The sequence below is a fragment of the Euleptes europaea genome, chromosome 15, assembly GCF_029931775.1.
Source record: "Euleptes europaea isolate rEulEur1 chromosome 15, rEulEur1.hap1, whole genome shotgun sequence".
Lineage (NCBI taxonomy): Eukaryota > Metazoa > Chordata > Lepidosauria > Squamata > Sphaerodactylidae > Euleptes > Euleptes europaea.
In genome coordinates this window covers 5,071,393-5,087,045 of record NC_079326.1, presented here as the reverse complement: position 1 = coordinate 5,087,045, position 15,653 = coordinate 5,071,393, and the positions used below count along the sequence as shown (strand labels likewise).

General features: G+C 46.1%; 1 protein-coding gene across 1 annotated transcript in view; it reads right to left on the bottom strand.

Moving 5' to 3' along the window:
- The window catches only part of ERCC3 (ERCC excision repair 3, TFIIH core complex helicase subunit), a 33,902-nt gene extending 19,417 nt beyond the window's left edge, over positions 1-14,485 (bottom strand). Inside the window, exons 1-5 of the mRNA XM_056861427.1 lie at positions 14,284-14,485; positions 12,221-12,457; positions 8,935-8,984; positions 6,977-7,112; positions 5,380-5,544 (exon numbers count right to left, since the gene is read on the bottom strand). Coding sequence (XP_056717405.1) covers positions 5,380-5,544; positions 6,977-7,112; positions 8,935-8,984; positions 12,221-12,457; positions 14,284-14,325 — 630 coding nt within the window. The 5' untranslated portion in view covers positions 14,326-14,485. The remainder of the gene's footprint in view (positions 1-5,379; positions 5,545-6,976; positions 7,113-8,934; positions 8,985-12,220; positions 12,458-14,283) is intronic.
- Between the last annotated feature and the right edge of the window lie 1,168 nt (positions 14,486-15,653).

The window sequence follows — 15,653 nt, the reverse complement described above, 5'->3', positions numbered from 1 at the left end:
GACCACCCGTGCAACCGGGTCAGCCCGCGCCCGGTCCTTGGAAGCAACTCAAATTGAGGACTACGTATGACGGATCTCTTGAGACTTTGCCTTGTTTCTTGCATCAAGTGGACAGTTATATGCGAGAACAAGGTCAACTTTTCCCCACGGAAGATAGCCGGGTGCGGTACGTAGCTTCCCTCCTGACAGGCAAAGCGGCTGACTGGATGGTCCTCCAGTTTGACACCCGCTCTCGTGCGATTCGTTCCCTCAACAACTTCATGACTGCCCTGAGAAGGAGGTTTGAGGACCCCTTCCTGGGAGAAAGAGCCAAAACGGAACTCTTACAATTAAAACAAGGCTCTGCTACAGTTCGGGAATTTGCCGATGAATTTCAGCGACTAGCAAGTAAAATTGTAGGTTGGCCCGAGACCACCCTAATCCATCATTTCAGGGAAGCCTTGCATCCTGACATTCTGAACTGGTCTTACATGCGGGGCGATCCCGATACCCTCGAAGGCTGGATCCTATTAGCCGAGGAAGTGGAAAGCCGCCGCCGCTTTATTTCTCTCGTCCGTCAAAAGCACAAGGAGAAGGGTACCCAAAAGCCTCAACCCAAGGCACCACTGCTCGTCCCACGAAATCCCCCACGTCCGCTCCAGGAACGTGAAGCCCGATTTCAGAGGGGTGCCTGTCTTACATGCGGAGAAATGGGCCACTTTGCAGCCGTTTGCCCACGCCGCCAGGAATTATTTCGTCCCAGCACGACAACCCGCGCCCGAGGTCGTCCACCACGCAGAGGCACCGCGGCCACCCGCAGCGCAGCTCCGGGAAGGCCCACACCCTCTGCACTCCATGCCGGGGACCCAGCCTCCCTGCCTGCTTCCAACGACCCCGCCGGGTCTCGGATTACAAGTGCCCCATTGGGGGACAGCTTTCCCTCTTCGGATGAGGAAAACCCTTGGATTTCTCCAGCCTTAAACCTGGAATCTCCCCTCGACTTGTCAAAAAACGGCTCCGGTCTGTGGTGAATGGAGCATCTCCACAGACCTCTCAGGATCTTCCTATCAAACCGAATGCTCCTACCAAAATCAAAGAAGTGGACTCCACCGTCTACGTAGATGCAGTTTTACAACAACTTAACGGAGGTCCACAAATCCCCGTCAAAGCACTAATTGACTCCGGTTGCTGTCGCACTCTCATAAGCGAAGCCACGTTTGCTGCACTCAGAGCCGACTCAGAGGCTTTACCCGCCCCCGTCCAATTTGCTCAAATGGACGGGAGCCAATTCCAGGGGGGTCCAGTTGATCATCGCACCATAGGGGTGGCAATGGGAATTGGTTCCCACTGGGAACAAATAGACTTCACTATAGCCCCTATCCGATTTGAAGTGGTCTTGGGAATTAACTGGATTAAAGGACATAGTCCCAATATTAATTGGGAAACAAACACTATCTCTTTCGCTAGTCCCACCTGCGACCAGCATCGGCAAAACTTTGCTCTGCCATTTCCGCCCGTTCCAGCGTTAACCTCTACTGCCCCAGTACCACCGGCTCTACCCGCTGTATACCGGGACTTTGAAGATGTCTTCGACCTTAGGGAATGTGATGCCTTACCCCCCCACCGGGCCTCAGACTGTGCGATTGAAGTAGTAAAGGATTGCACATTAACCAAAAGTAAGATTTACCCTATGAGCGCTTCCGAGCGCACTGTCCTCCGGGACTTTTTGGACAAAAACCTTGCCAGAGGGTTCATTCGCCCTTCGAATGCCCCAAACTCGGCCCCCGCGTTTTTCGTCCGGAAAAAAGAGGGCGACCTTCGCCTGTGCATTGACTTCAGAAAGCTCAATGCGGTTACCCAGACCAACGCCTATCCTATCCCATTAATATCGGATATTTTGGGACAATTACAGGAAGGCCGTGTGTTCTCTAAATTAGACTTGGTGGAAGCCTACTACCGAGTCCGTATCCGCGAAGGAGATGAACACCTCACTGCCTTCTCTAGCTGTTTCGGAATGTATGAATTCCTTGTAATGCCGTTCGGATTAAAAGGGGCCCCGGGGGTCTTCATGCAACTCATCAATGAAATCCTACATGACCTTCTATATCGTGGGGTGGTGGTCTACTTAGATGACATTCTCATTTATTCGAAAACTATGGACGAGCATGTGACTCTGGTCAGGGAAGTTCTACAACGCCTGCGTAACCATCAACTGTTCGCTAAACTAGCTAAGTGTGAATTTCACCAAAGCAAACTCACGTTTTTGGGATACATCATCTCCCACCAAGGTCTTCGCATGGACCCCGCCAAAGTCCAAGCCGTCCTCGATTGGACTCCCCCCACCAACCGTAAGCAAGTACAGCAATTTCTGGGATTTGCAAACTTCTATCGGGGATTCATCCCTAACTTCGCCCAAGTGGCTCTACCCATTACAGACCTACTGAAAACTAAGGGAAAAGTAAGCTCGGCTGCCTTGCCCTCCGCAAAAATCCTATGGACTGAGCAATGCCAAGCCGCCTTTCTGGCCCTCAAACGCCTCTTCACTTCGGAGCCGGTGCTACGGCACCCAGACCCAAATCAAATGTTCATTGTGCAAGTCGATGCTTCCGATGTAGCCATGGGAGGGGCTCTCCTCCAGCAAGGACCGGACGGTCTTCTTCACCCTTGCGCTTACTTTTCAAAAAAATTTGCGCACGCTCAATTAAACTGGCCCATCTGGGAGAAAGAGGCCTCTGCAGTTCATCATGCACTGACTTTATGGCGGCAATTCTTGGAAGGGTCTAAAGTACCCTTTGAAGTTTGGACCGATCACAAAAATCTAGCTGCCCTCACGGGGTCCCATAAGCTATCGGCGAAACAACAACGGTGGGCGGAGTTCTTTGCTCAGTTCCGTTTCACCCTGAAGCACGTCCCTGGGAAGCAGAACGTTCTCGCGGATGCCCTCTCCCGTTTACCACAATATCCGGTAAAACTCGAAAGACCTACCAACTCTCTGTTCACCCCTATGCAACGTGGGGCCCTACCTATGCTGGCTGTGCAAACCCGATCCCAGCATCAACACACCTTCCCTAACTCGCAAGCTCCGCCAGCCCAACCGGCTGCCCAGCCGCCACCGCAACAGACCGGAGTTCCCGCCCCTCCTACCCCTCCGACCGCTCAGCCGCCTGCAGTCTGCGCGCCGCCGCACGTAAGCACTAACCCTATAACTATTCCTCAGATCTCCAGGACCGACGGGGGGGCTCCCTCCAAAATCCCCATCTCCGAATCCTTTTTAACTGTCCTTCGGGACCAGTGCCTTTTAGAACGTTCCGCTCATACCCTACCTCCTGGTGTTTTGGAACAAGGGGGGTCCTGGTACAAAGACTCAAAACTGTATGTACCCAAAGCTCTCCGGAAGGACGTTTTACATTTAGCTCATGGAGCCAAAACAGCTGGGCACTTTGGGTTTCTGAAGACCCTTCACTTATTGCGCAGACAGTTCTGGTGGGGGGGAATGCGTTCCGACATTGACTCCTTCATCCGCAGCTGTCCCGTTTGTGCCGCTGCGAAACGATCGCAGGGCAAACCCCCGGGACTGCTACAACCTCTTGAAACGCCCAGCAGACCTTGGGAAGTGATTGCTATGGACTTCATGACTGATCTCCCTCTCAGTGGGGGTAAAACTGTGTTGTGGGTTGTTACTGATTTGTTTTCTAAGCAAATACATTTGATTCCATGTGCAGGGATCCCCTCTGCTCAGAAACTGGCCCGCCTCTTCGTGACGCATATATTTCGTTTACATTCGTTTCCGCGTAAAATAATTTGTGACCGCGGAAGTGGTTTCGTTTCTAAGTTTTGGAAAGCTTTCCTCAAGTTGGTGGGGGTGGAACAGGGATTATCTAGTGCATACCATCCTCAAACTGATGGTCAAACTGAACGTGTCAATGCTGTACTTGAATGTTATTTGCGTTGTTATGTTAACTACCACCAGGATAACTGGGTGGAACTGTTACCTTTAGCAGAATATGCCTACAATAATGCCATGCATCAATCCACAGGTTTTAGCCCGTTTTTTGCTGTGTATGGACAAGATTTCAGTCCCATCGTTCCTACAGATGATGTAGAGGGGGAGGGGAACCCCGACATTGCTTCCTGGGCACACGCCCTCCGTACCACTTGGCCCTGGCTCGTTAGCAACCTCGACCGGGCCAAACGTAAATACAAAGCACAAGCTGACAAACATCGCTCCCCCGGGGGTGATCTGCAAGTGGGTGCTTTGGTTTACCTTTCCACCAAAAACCTCCGTTCCACCCAACCGTGCCATAAACTCAGCGCCAAATTCATTGGCCCTTTCCCCATTACGCGGGTCATAAACCCTGTCACAGTGGAACTGGCTCTCCCCAAATCCTTGAGGCGTGTGCATCCTGTTTTCCACATAAGCCTCCTCAAACCCCATGTTGCTTCTCCACGGTGGCATCCGAACCCACTGCCTGCACAGCCCATCATGGTGGGGGGGGGAAGAACACTTCGAAGTCTCCAAGATCCTTGACTCCCGTATTCACCATGGCACTCTCCAATATCTAGTTCGTTGGAAACATTTTCCCCCTGCCTATGACGAATGGGTGCGCGCACGGGATGTCTCCGCCCCCGACCTCGTCGACGCCTTTCACATTGCTTACCCGGACAGGCCAGCCCCCTTGCGAACTGGGAGGGGGCCTTGAGGGGAGCAGAATGTCAGGCTGCTATCTCGGTTTCGTTATTGCCTCTGTCTCTGTGCTGTATTGTCTGCCCCCCAAGGTCGCATGCCTAAGCCTGGGAACTCAGCTCCCGGGAAACTGTATTCCTGCGTGTAATCTCCCGCCTTTCCTGCCTTATAATATCTCCCAGCTAGTGAGCCTTTCATAGCTGTCATTTTATTCGTTTGCACTGTATGCCTATTTGATCAGTAAAAGCCATCTGTTTGGACTCTATAAGACTTTGTGGTGATTTCTGGTTCTGTGGGCCAAGGGCTGACAGCCACCTCCCATCAAAAGAAGACTTGCTATTTATCAATTAATTAATTCATGTTCAGCACAGAAAGTCATGGTTCAGACATGATCACAAACCATGAACCTTCTTGGGCAGTTCTTGTACCCATGTGCTCCACTCCCCTCCTCTAGCTTCTGATTCCATGACAAACCAGTTTATTCTCTTTCCTGTAAACCAAGACCAAACCAGAATTTGAAATTCTGGCTTGCTGGAACCATAGCTTGTGGTTCAGAAGTAACAACATGTTTGCTATGGAAACCGAAGTCTTTCATCAGAGCCAATTAAGCCCAGGTGTCTCCACATTCTAACAAATCATGGTTTGCTGTTATATCTGAACCATGTCTATGAAAAGAGCATCATCAATGAAGGAATCATCAAATTAACATGTTTTACCTGCTTCACTTCAAAGGACACAGTCTGGGTTTCCTCTTCTTCCTCTTCATCCTTGTCCATTTGTTCATAAAACTCAAATAAGTCAGCAGGGACATCTGATTTGCTCTGAGTATCTGTCCCTTGCAAAGTTGAGGGACCGCTGACCCCTTCACTGGACTTGGAAATCTAGGTCAGGAATTCAGAAGAGTAGCAAACAGTGTGGAAAGAATGGGGCTACAGCTCTACTAGTAGGATAAGCTACAAAATCTGATGACTGCGAGAAGACTCATCTGAAGTGCTAGTTTACAAGCTGTAAAATGAAAATCACTCTGCTGATAGTTCTAAATGTTTGAGCTGCAATGGGAAACTCAGAAAAGTAGGCAAATGCTTACCCAGAGTGCTCTTCTAGGCATAAAACTAGAAGGTCATCTCTGTCTGGAGGTTTTTTGGTCTGTTCTGAGATACAGTGTAAAAAGAAGGAATTATGTCACTGTCCGATAAGCAGTACACCAGCTGTACACACTTTAAGCAGTACACCAGCTGGTGACCTTGGGAGCTTGGTGACTTAATGCCACATTAATACATAGTAGAGCTTTCTCCACAGACCAGGTAGAGGTGGACAATGCCAGTCACTATCAAGAGTGACCAATATGGACCCAGGACAGAAGCCTGTCAGATAACCACTGGTCTGAGAGAATATAAGGAAGCCAGAAGGCAGGAGGGTTGGTAGAGGACAGCTGAACGCTGTCTGGCTGCTGGGCCTCCCCAAACACCCGCTAAGATGTAAAACTAGGAAGGCAGGGAGTTGATGGAAGTTAGCTGACACTGACTGACCTCACTCCCTATATCTGTCTCTTGCGTGAGACACAAGAAATGAGTTACAGAGAGGGCAGCAAGTCTGTCTGGCCATAACTCATTCTATTATTCCATATCTTACGTGATATGGAACTATATCATTTCACAAGCTCTCTGTGAGGATGGGAAAGACTCTCCTTGAGAGCAATTCATTTCAAGATGACCTGCTAAGGCTGGACATCTGAAATGACTGCTGGCAGAATAATGATTTAAATGGTCTGACCTGGCTTTCCTTGAGAAACATGGAATTGTGAAACCCAAGTTACAGAACTGGTTTCTCCAGTTCCCAGAACCAGAAACAGGGAATAAGATACCAAAATAGACACAACACACATAACCCTTTGCCATCTACAGCTTATGGGAGTTACTAGATATTAGAAGATCAGTACAGGGTTTTTAAAACCGTGAATAGCAGTGTATGGCTATTTTAATTTGAGTCACAGTGTGTGGGAAGATTTCTCTTTAATTAAGGAAATCCCTTTCTCTCTATACCATTTCCCCAATCTCAGCCTTTCGTCCCACAGACAGAAACATGTAGGCACCATTCAATTTCCTGTACATTTTCCTCTGTGGGACAAATAACTGCTCCTGGAGGGGGAACTGAGAAAAACTACAAGAGGAAAAGGATTAAAATCCCCCTTTCCAATCCAAATCAGGCCTCCCCCCTAACTATTACTGATAATTAAATACCCATTATCTCTAATTTGATTCTGATAGTAAAGAAAAGTCAATATTAAAGTGGTGATCCACAATTCCAACGTACAGCTGATTTACTTGTGAATGTTTCCATGATGAGTTCTGTTTCTTCCCCCTCTGCATTTCTCAGTCGACAGTCTCTAATAACCTGGTCCTGAAGAAGCTGCTGAATGACTTCAGGGTGTGTACTTTCTACAAAATACCTAGACAGCAGAGACAGGGAAGCAGAATCCATAGATTTTAAAAAGGACTGCCTACATGGGCAACTTACAGCTCTCCTAACACTTCACATTTCCCTTAGGCTGGTGCGGCATCCACTGCAAAGTTACGCTCCAGTTTATACTTTACTGCGGTTATTACAGCATGATTCTAAATCAGGAAGATGGACTTCTTATTAAGTTCTCTTCTGTTTAGTTTCAGAATATCAGGCAGGAAAATGTTAACTCCTTTTCCAACTGAAAAGAGAGAGCCAACTGTTCCCCTGCTGGAGAGGAAACCCTCCCAGACCTTGGAGACAGCTAAACAAAAAATTCAGCTAAAGCTATGAATTCATTAAGCTCAACTACCATTAAAAATTACAAAAATTAAAAACAACTGTGTCCCAAATGGCATTGCTGAAATCTAGAACTGTCCCTTTCTGGAACAGACAGATAATAAACATAAGGAACACCCTGGAATCCCCTACACTAGACATGTAGGGACAGTGAACAAATGTGAATCTGAGTCCCACCCCTGCCTTCAGTGGGCATCTGCAGCTCTTGACAAGAGGTCTGCTTGCTGTCCTCAACCAAAGCAGAAAAGAACTTGATGGCAAGTCCAACTTTCCCTTCTTGTTTAGCATCAGGATAGTAGGCAGGAAAGGAAGGTACTGCAGCCAGATTTAAATATTTAAATAACGTTAGCAACATTAAAATAATGTTAGCAAAAGTAGGTAAATACATTGTGTGCAACCACTAGGCTTTGTCCATACTTCATATCCCACATTTAGCCCATCTAACATGATTTATCTGCAGCAATGAACCATAGGGGGATGAGTTAAGGAAGCCCCTCTAAGGAGTCTTTTAATAAGCAATGCTTAGAGACAAGAGGGTGAAGCTGGGAAAATTTCCCCTTTCTCCTTTTAGACCAGACGCATGTGTGTGTTCGAGAGAGAAACTGACTTGGATTCATCAGTCATTTCTTGGCTTTAACTTGCCCCACCTAAGTTTAGGGGAAAGGGAGGAAAACACATACAGTCTTCGACCACTTCTTTTCTAATAATTGCTCCCCCTGTCTATTTAGGCCTGCTGCCCTGGAGCCTTAACCACCACTTTCTTTCATCAGTAGCCAGAACCAAGAACTGGGAGAGTTCCCTCTCTGAAAGAAGGCACTAGACAAGTTCTGTTGGCCCTGCCTCCCAAGACGAAAGATAAATTAATCCTTTTCTACTTGCTGCCCTGACTGCAAATAAGAAATGTTTACTCAGAAGTAAGCCCTAATAAGTTCAGTGGAACTTGCTCCCTAGGAAGGGGACTTCGTATTGAAACATTAAAGAAGCAACAACTTTGCTGTCCCAATCAAGTTATGATATCTACAGCAAAGATACCCTAAAAAGGCAGGACCACTCATTCAAGCAGCACTCTGGTTGAGGACTGTGGACTATTACCACTGTGTATAATTTGTACTGTCTATTGCTGTAACTAGGATCCTGCTATGTAGTCTCTGCATCATTTAATGTGCCATGTTAATGCTTATGCTTTGCTTCAGCTCTGTTGAGATTTCTGCAATCCAAATCCTATTGTATCGTTTATTACACGACCTGTTGATTGTAATGATTTATACTACGTAATCTGCCTTCAGCCTTAGTGAGAAAGGTGCACTATAACTAATGTAAATAAATAAACTGCCCTGCATGGGGATTTTTTATTTTTAAGAAAGGGGAGGAGGTGGGTGTGTGAGTGTGGAAACTGCCTCAATAAAATAAACTATCAGCTTGCCAGGCTTGGAAATATTCCTTGTAGCTCATAAGTACAAGCAACTACATACCTGTTATGCTTCAGGACCAGCTTTACCTTTCCATAGCTGACAGTACACAGCTATAAAATGAAAATATTAATTAGAGCCCTAACACTGGGCAGGAACTGGTTTACATGATGTACAAAACTATGCATTCACAGATATAAGTAGTCCAGGGAATGAATCAGAACAGTGTGATTGGACATGGGGGTTTCCTGCAAAGCATAAAAGAGAACATATAACCCCAAACTTCCCCAAAAGTTGTTTTAGACAAATACAGGTTGAGTATCCCTTATCTAGACATCCAAAATATGGACATTTTGAGCCGGCATGCAGGCATTACTCACAAGCCCTCAGCAGCGTGCCAAGCTGCTTTCTGATGGTTCAATGTACACAAACTTATTAAAAATATTGTTTAAAATTACATTCAGACTATGTGTATAAAGTGTATATAAAGCATAAATGAACTTCGTGTTTAGACTTGGGTCCCATCCACAAGGCATCTCATTATGTATATGCAAGTATTCCAAAATAGGGAAAGATCCAACACTGCTCATTCTACCAAGAAGTCCACACAAGTTTCTTTCCCCTTTGATTAACACTTGCCCTGACCAACCAGATGAGTTTCTGGCTAAGAAGCTCTTAACTGATGAAAAAATCACAGTTTACACTCTTGACTGCTAAATTCTATGCTGCAGCTATACCCTGACAGGATAAGAGTAACAGAAATACTTTATTACTCAAAATATTAAGGGGGTCACACCAAGTTATACGATGTTTATATAAATTTTATTCATACACGTAATATGTAATTTTTAGGCTTAGATTATTTGTAGTAGCTGTTGTGGTTTTCATATTAATCTACTGGCTTGGTGCCCATACATAGAAAAGGAGACTATACAATTCCAGCTAACTTTAGACCCATCAGTCTCCTCTCGATTGTAGGGAAACTCTATGCCAAACATCTATTGAATAAACTCTTAGCTTGGATGGCAGAACATAAGACTCTAGGCCCCAAACAAGTGGGCTTCTGCCAGGAGAAATCCACTTTAGACCACTGCATTGTACTTGCACATCTAGTTAACAAGTACGCTAGGAAAACCAACACCAAGTTATACTCAGCCTTCCTGGACCTTAAGGGAGCATTTGATTTCATCCCAAGAAACCTTCTATGGGATAAGTTAATGAGCATGAACATCGACAAGAGATTAGTATTTCTAATCAGAAGGTTGTATACCAACACAAGTTGTCAAGTCAAGTGCACACCGCTAGGCAAACTATCCCCGAAAATCAATATCAATAAAGTAGTTAAGCAGGGCTGCATCCTGGCCCCGACTCTTTTCAATCTCTTCCTAAATGATCTGGCTACTGCGTTAAGAGAGGTTGACGGCCATTGTCCCCAACTCAGCTCCATACATACTCCCCTGTTACTTTACGCTGACGATGCTGTGCTATTGTCATGTTCAAGGGTTGGCTTAAAGAGATTACTAAACTGGTGCCATGCGTATTGTACTGCAAATGGTCTGGTGTGGAACAATGCAAAATCTAATGTCCTGGTATTCTCAAAGTCCTGGAAACCACTTAAATGGATAATTGGTGGCAACTCACTTGAGCAGGTCAAATATTTTAAATATTTAGGCATTTGTTTCCATCATAATGCATCTTGGAAAACCCATTATCAATTTGCAACTAAATCAGCAGAACTTAGCTCATTAGCAATTATTCGTATTTTTTTCAATAGAGGAAATCAATATATTCCTACTGCCCTTAAGGTCTTAAACGCCAAAGTCAAAGCGCAATTGCTGTATGGTATTCCTGTATGGATTAGTGCACTAGGTTATCCACTGGAACACATCCAAGCCAAATTCCTCAGAAAAATAATGGGTATCTATTGTGGCTGTTGTTGATTGCTTGTTTTTGCTGGTCAGTGACTGTATCAATAAATTATTATTATGGGAAAGATCCGAAATATGGGACACTTCTGGTCCCAAGCATTCTGAATAAGGGATACTCAACATATACCACAGGGAGTTTCTCACTTCTTCTCTCTTGGTCATATCCATTTAGCCAAACTCATCACATATTCATTGCTCGCTGTGCCATGGATTTCCTCACCTCTCTTCTATGTTATGGTACCAGCCAGAAAACATTAACTACACAATGAGCAAGATTTCTGTGATGAGAAACTCAGCACAGGGATGCCGATTCTTCCTAACAAACACATCACCAAGACCAGTTCTCACTCTATTTATCAGAAAGCTTTGCAGAATTCTGTTCCAAGTTCACATCAGCAAATGGCATATATACCGTATTTTTCGCTCCATAAGACGCACCTGACCATAAGACGCACCTAGTTTTTAGAGGAGGAAAACACCCAGACCACTTCAGCTCAATGAAGTGGTCTGGGTGCCAGGTCCCCCTACTTTTAACCCTGCAACTGTAAACATAGCAGTTTCAGAGAAACTGCTATGTTTACATTGCAGGGTTAATCCAGCCTCTAGTGGCTGTCTCCCTGATAGCCACTAGAGGCGCTTCCGCGATGCTTTCCTGTGGGCGGTTTGAATGCACGCTCTGGGAGCTGACGTCGGCGGGGGAGGAGAGGTCAACAGCACCGAGGGAGCCCGCCGCTGGATAAAGGTAAGTGGCTGAAGGGGCTTTAAGCGGGAGGGGAGCGGGAGGGGGCCCTGATAGTGCCAGGAAAACGAGTTTACCCTGAATAATTAAATTAAGTGGAGTTCACTGAATCACTGTTGGCAAGATCAGGCGACCAGCAGGGGGAAGCAGCGCGCCACCAGATAGACCAGACACAGGAACCCCAGCAGCCTCCTCTCTGAAGCAGGGGGAAGCAGCACTCCGCCAGACAGACCGCCGGACAGACACAGGAACCCCAGCACTTTCCTCTCGGCGATTCACTCCATAAGACGCACAGACATTTCCCCTCACTTTTGAGGAGGAAAAAAGTGCGTCTTATGGAGCGAAAAATACGGTAATTTATTTCCAAATTTCTATAGCAGATTTTGCTCCTGTGCCATTAATGCAAGTGTTGCACCATTCTATAGCATTTCTCTGCTGGAGCTGCTCCACGACATTATCCCTGGAGAAGCTTTCTCTGACCTCAAGCTTACCAGTTTGTGCTAGAAGGTTACTATCACTCTCAAAGAACCAACTTTATTTGCACACCAATGAACTGGGCCAACTTCCAGCATGACAGCAGATTCCTTTCTTTCATTACATTTCACTTCCATCATCCCACCTTTTTAACTCAGAACAGGCATACAAGTAAAGCAGCCAATAACGACCTCCAATAAAGACTTACCTTGATAAACTGAATTATACCATCTGGCACACCAGTCTTGCTCAGTTTTTGCAAATATTCAGTTATATCATTTGTTTGCAGACCAACGCTGACAGCAGCATAGAGAGAGTAGGCAGTCAATTTATACTCATGTACATGGGTAGGCCGGCAAACTGGCTCCGCTATCGCAACCAAAAAATCTTGGGCATATCTGTAAACAGGTGAAAAGGCTTCGAGGAAAATATGGCCATCAGGGGCCTGAAAAAGAACACATATAATATTATCAGAAAACAGCATAATAAGCTTCACCACTGCTTTTATGTACCCACCAAGGGAAAACGCTCTTATTTACCTGGCAGTACAATGGTAGCATTATCCAACAGACAGAGGTCACGATCAGCAATGGACAGACAGCTCAGCATGCACAAACCTTGGGCAGATCATGAGAGGGAGGGCACCTTGGCCATCTTCTGGGCATGAAGTAGGGGTCAGTCACTGCGGGTGTGGGGTAGTTCAGAATTTCCTGCATTGTGCAGGGGGTTGGACTAGGAGAGATTCATGTTGTGAACCAGGCAATCACAAGCTTTTGTGACATCACCACTCACAATCGGAAACCCACCAACCAGCTCAGCATGTTTGGTTGTATTTGTGTTACCTGAACAGCAGACCCTTCTGTCCACCTCACCCTCCCAATACCAACTGGGAAATTTGTAATACAGCATGGCAGTTAGCGATGCAGGTTTTGATCCAGAGAATGAAGAATGGAGCTCCATTCGTGGAACAAATCTTTGCTGCTACCCGTCTTGCTGCATGCCTATGTGCCCCCTCAAAAGCCACCTCTGAGGTCCATGGAACAGCATGCACTGCATTGGGATGAGAGAAATCAGAAGGAATCACCTTCTTCCCTCATTCCCTTCTGCTTACACAAAGAAGGCTTTGGCTCCAATCCATGTTTTCCTATTTAAAAAAAAAAAAAAGAGCCAGGGTTTTTTTTTTCAGGAAGAGGGGTTTGGCCAGAATTCTGGACCAGTACCTCATTTCAATTCTCTACTCAACAATGAGACTGCTATAAGAAATTACTTTTCTCACAGAGGCTCTGAAAATAATGAGATAAAGCACTTGAAAGGGTTGTTCTGGAAATGCCACACAGCAGAAGACATCAGCAGGTCTGATTTTTTCTAACTCTGCTCATTGCTACTACAAAACACACATTAACAGTATTTATGTGTTCTCAAGAGTCTCCACTATGAACATAAAGGATTTTTTTTGTTTCCGCAGACATTTGAATGTTCATACGCTAATATACAAATGACAGATGCAGCAAGAGGATTCTAAACTTATCACAGTGAATTTAATAAAATGAACAAATCATGAAATTGTCAGGCATGGTCTGAGAAAGGAATGTTGTGGTTTCTCCAGGTGCTGGCCTTGGCCGGCTCTGTCTCCTGTAAACAGTGTGTTTAGACTGCTCTCTGTGGGAATGCTCCTAGCTCCCTGACAGCTCCGGGGAGGGGGGTTGCCATGGTATCCAGATCTACCCAGATTTGCCCTTTCCTCTACCATATATGCCCTGTACTGTACCCGTGGTTTTCACTAGTGTCCATCTGACTCCTGGCTTCTACTACCTGTAGATTTCCCAATAAATCAACTTTCTTTGGACTGTCGGTCTGCTGGTGTTGTTTATGGGATTATCACGGGACTAGAGCTTACAGAAAGTAAAATTTGTATTTGATCCACTTCTCAATTATTGTTTTTTTGAAATGCTTAAAAAAGGGCAGGACTTTTTTGCAACAGAAGCTAAACAGAAGCCCTATACCATTTGTGTTGCTCTGACTTCACGTACAAACATTACCAATTTCAAGTGATGTTATTCTATCATAAAGTGATTTCAGGCAATCTTGGTATTGTCGAAGGCTTTCACGGTCAGAGTTCAGCAGGAAACGCCAGGAAAGAAAATACCAAGACCACGGTTACACAGCCCGGATAACCTACAAGAACCAATCTTGGTATTCTTTTCTATACATGTGTCTTTTTTAGAAGTTCAGCAAAGTATTCTGCAATGCTACACACTTATTGGGACTTACCACCCACAGTGGACGCGAGGAATGATCAGCCTTTAGCAACATCTGACTCCGGTAGTCTTTTGCGCCATATTCATCCACTTTGGTTCCAGAGTCTTCCACTTGCTTCCCAGCTGCTGAAGGAACTGCTTCCTGAGAATTTCTACCTGAGGCATCATATTCTTCTTCATCCTCCTCCTCATAATGCCGTTTCTTAGATTTCTTCTTATCTGAACACCAAAACACAAGTTTAAAACCCCTGAAAACCTCCAAGTTTATATGTTTTTCAGAGGTACAGAATCCACAGAATGACCATATATGTACAATATGAACAATGAGGAAACAAGCAGAACAAACTCTGCTTCAGAGGTAACTATTCTTTTAGCTGTCTCAAGGCAAGTATTAGGGTCAGCCTCAACTATCAGTTACTTTCTGATTCAGATTTCACCATGAGGTAAGGATATCTTCTGGGGGAAAACGTTTGAAGAAACTTGTAGCTGCTACCAGATCTTTCTAATTAACAGCTGTGAGGCTTTCTCCACAGAAAACATTTCATGTAATAAACAATACCATACTCACATGTGCATGACTAATGTTTTTTTTTTTTTCTGGGTAAGAAATCCAGAACCTCTTAAAGAGCCCCCAAATAAGGGACATAGTTCCAAACTATACTCTTTATTTTAAGTGTGGGGAGGGGGGAATTATGCCTGCCCTTACCTGGATAGCTCAGGCTAGCCCGATCTCGTCAGATCTCAGAAGCTAAGCAGGGTTGGCCCTGGTTAGCCCTTGGATGGGAGACCAGCAAGGAAGTCCAGGGTTGCTATGCAATGGCAGACAACCTCTGACAGTCTCTTGCCTTGAAGACCCTACAGCGTTGCCGTAAATCAGCTGTAAATGGATGGCACTTTCCACCACCAAACCATGCCTGCATGTCACTATGCCCCCATACATCTCACAGCCAGAGGAGGATCCTCGCCAAACGCACCCAGAGGAGGAAAAAGACAAACACAGCAAACAGAAATGTCCCTTGTCCCAGCCCAACGACTATGGCTCTCCTGGCAAGGCCAGAGCAGCTGTGGCGGGCCGCCCCACAGGGCCTGGCCAATGCCCATACCATCTGGACAGAAGAATGCCCTTCGACACCGCCCCTCCCCCATGACCGGCGCGTCCGTCGTATCCCCACCACAAACGGGTGGCAGAGCGGTTAAAAAGCAGCAGGCGGCAGGTGGCGCAGGAAACCGGGAGTTCCGCGCGTCCTTCTCGGCCGGGCAGGAGGGAAGTCCGGGCCCGGACAGCACCCGCGGGACCAACGCCCATTGCCTTCGTCGGTTTACAAAGGGCGCGTGGACGGGAGCGCCCGCCAAGACCGCAGCTGGCCGCCCCCTCCCCCCGTC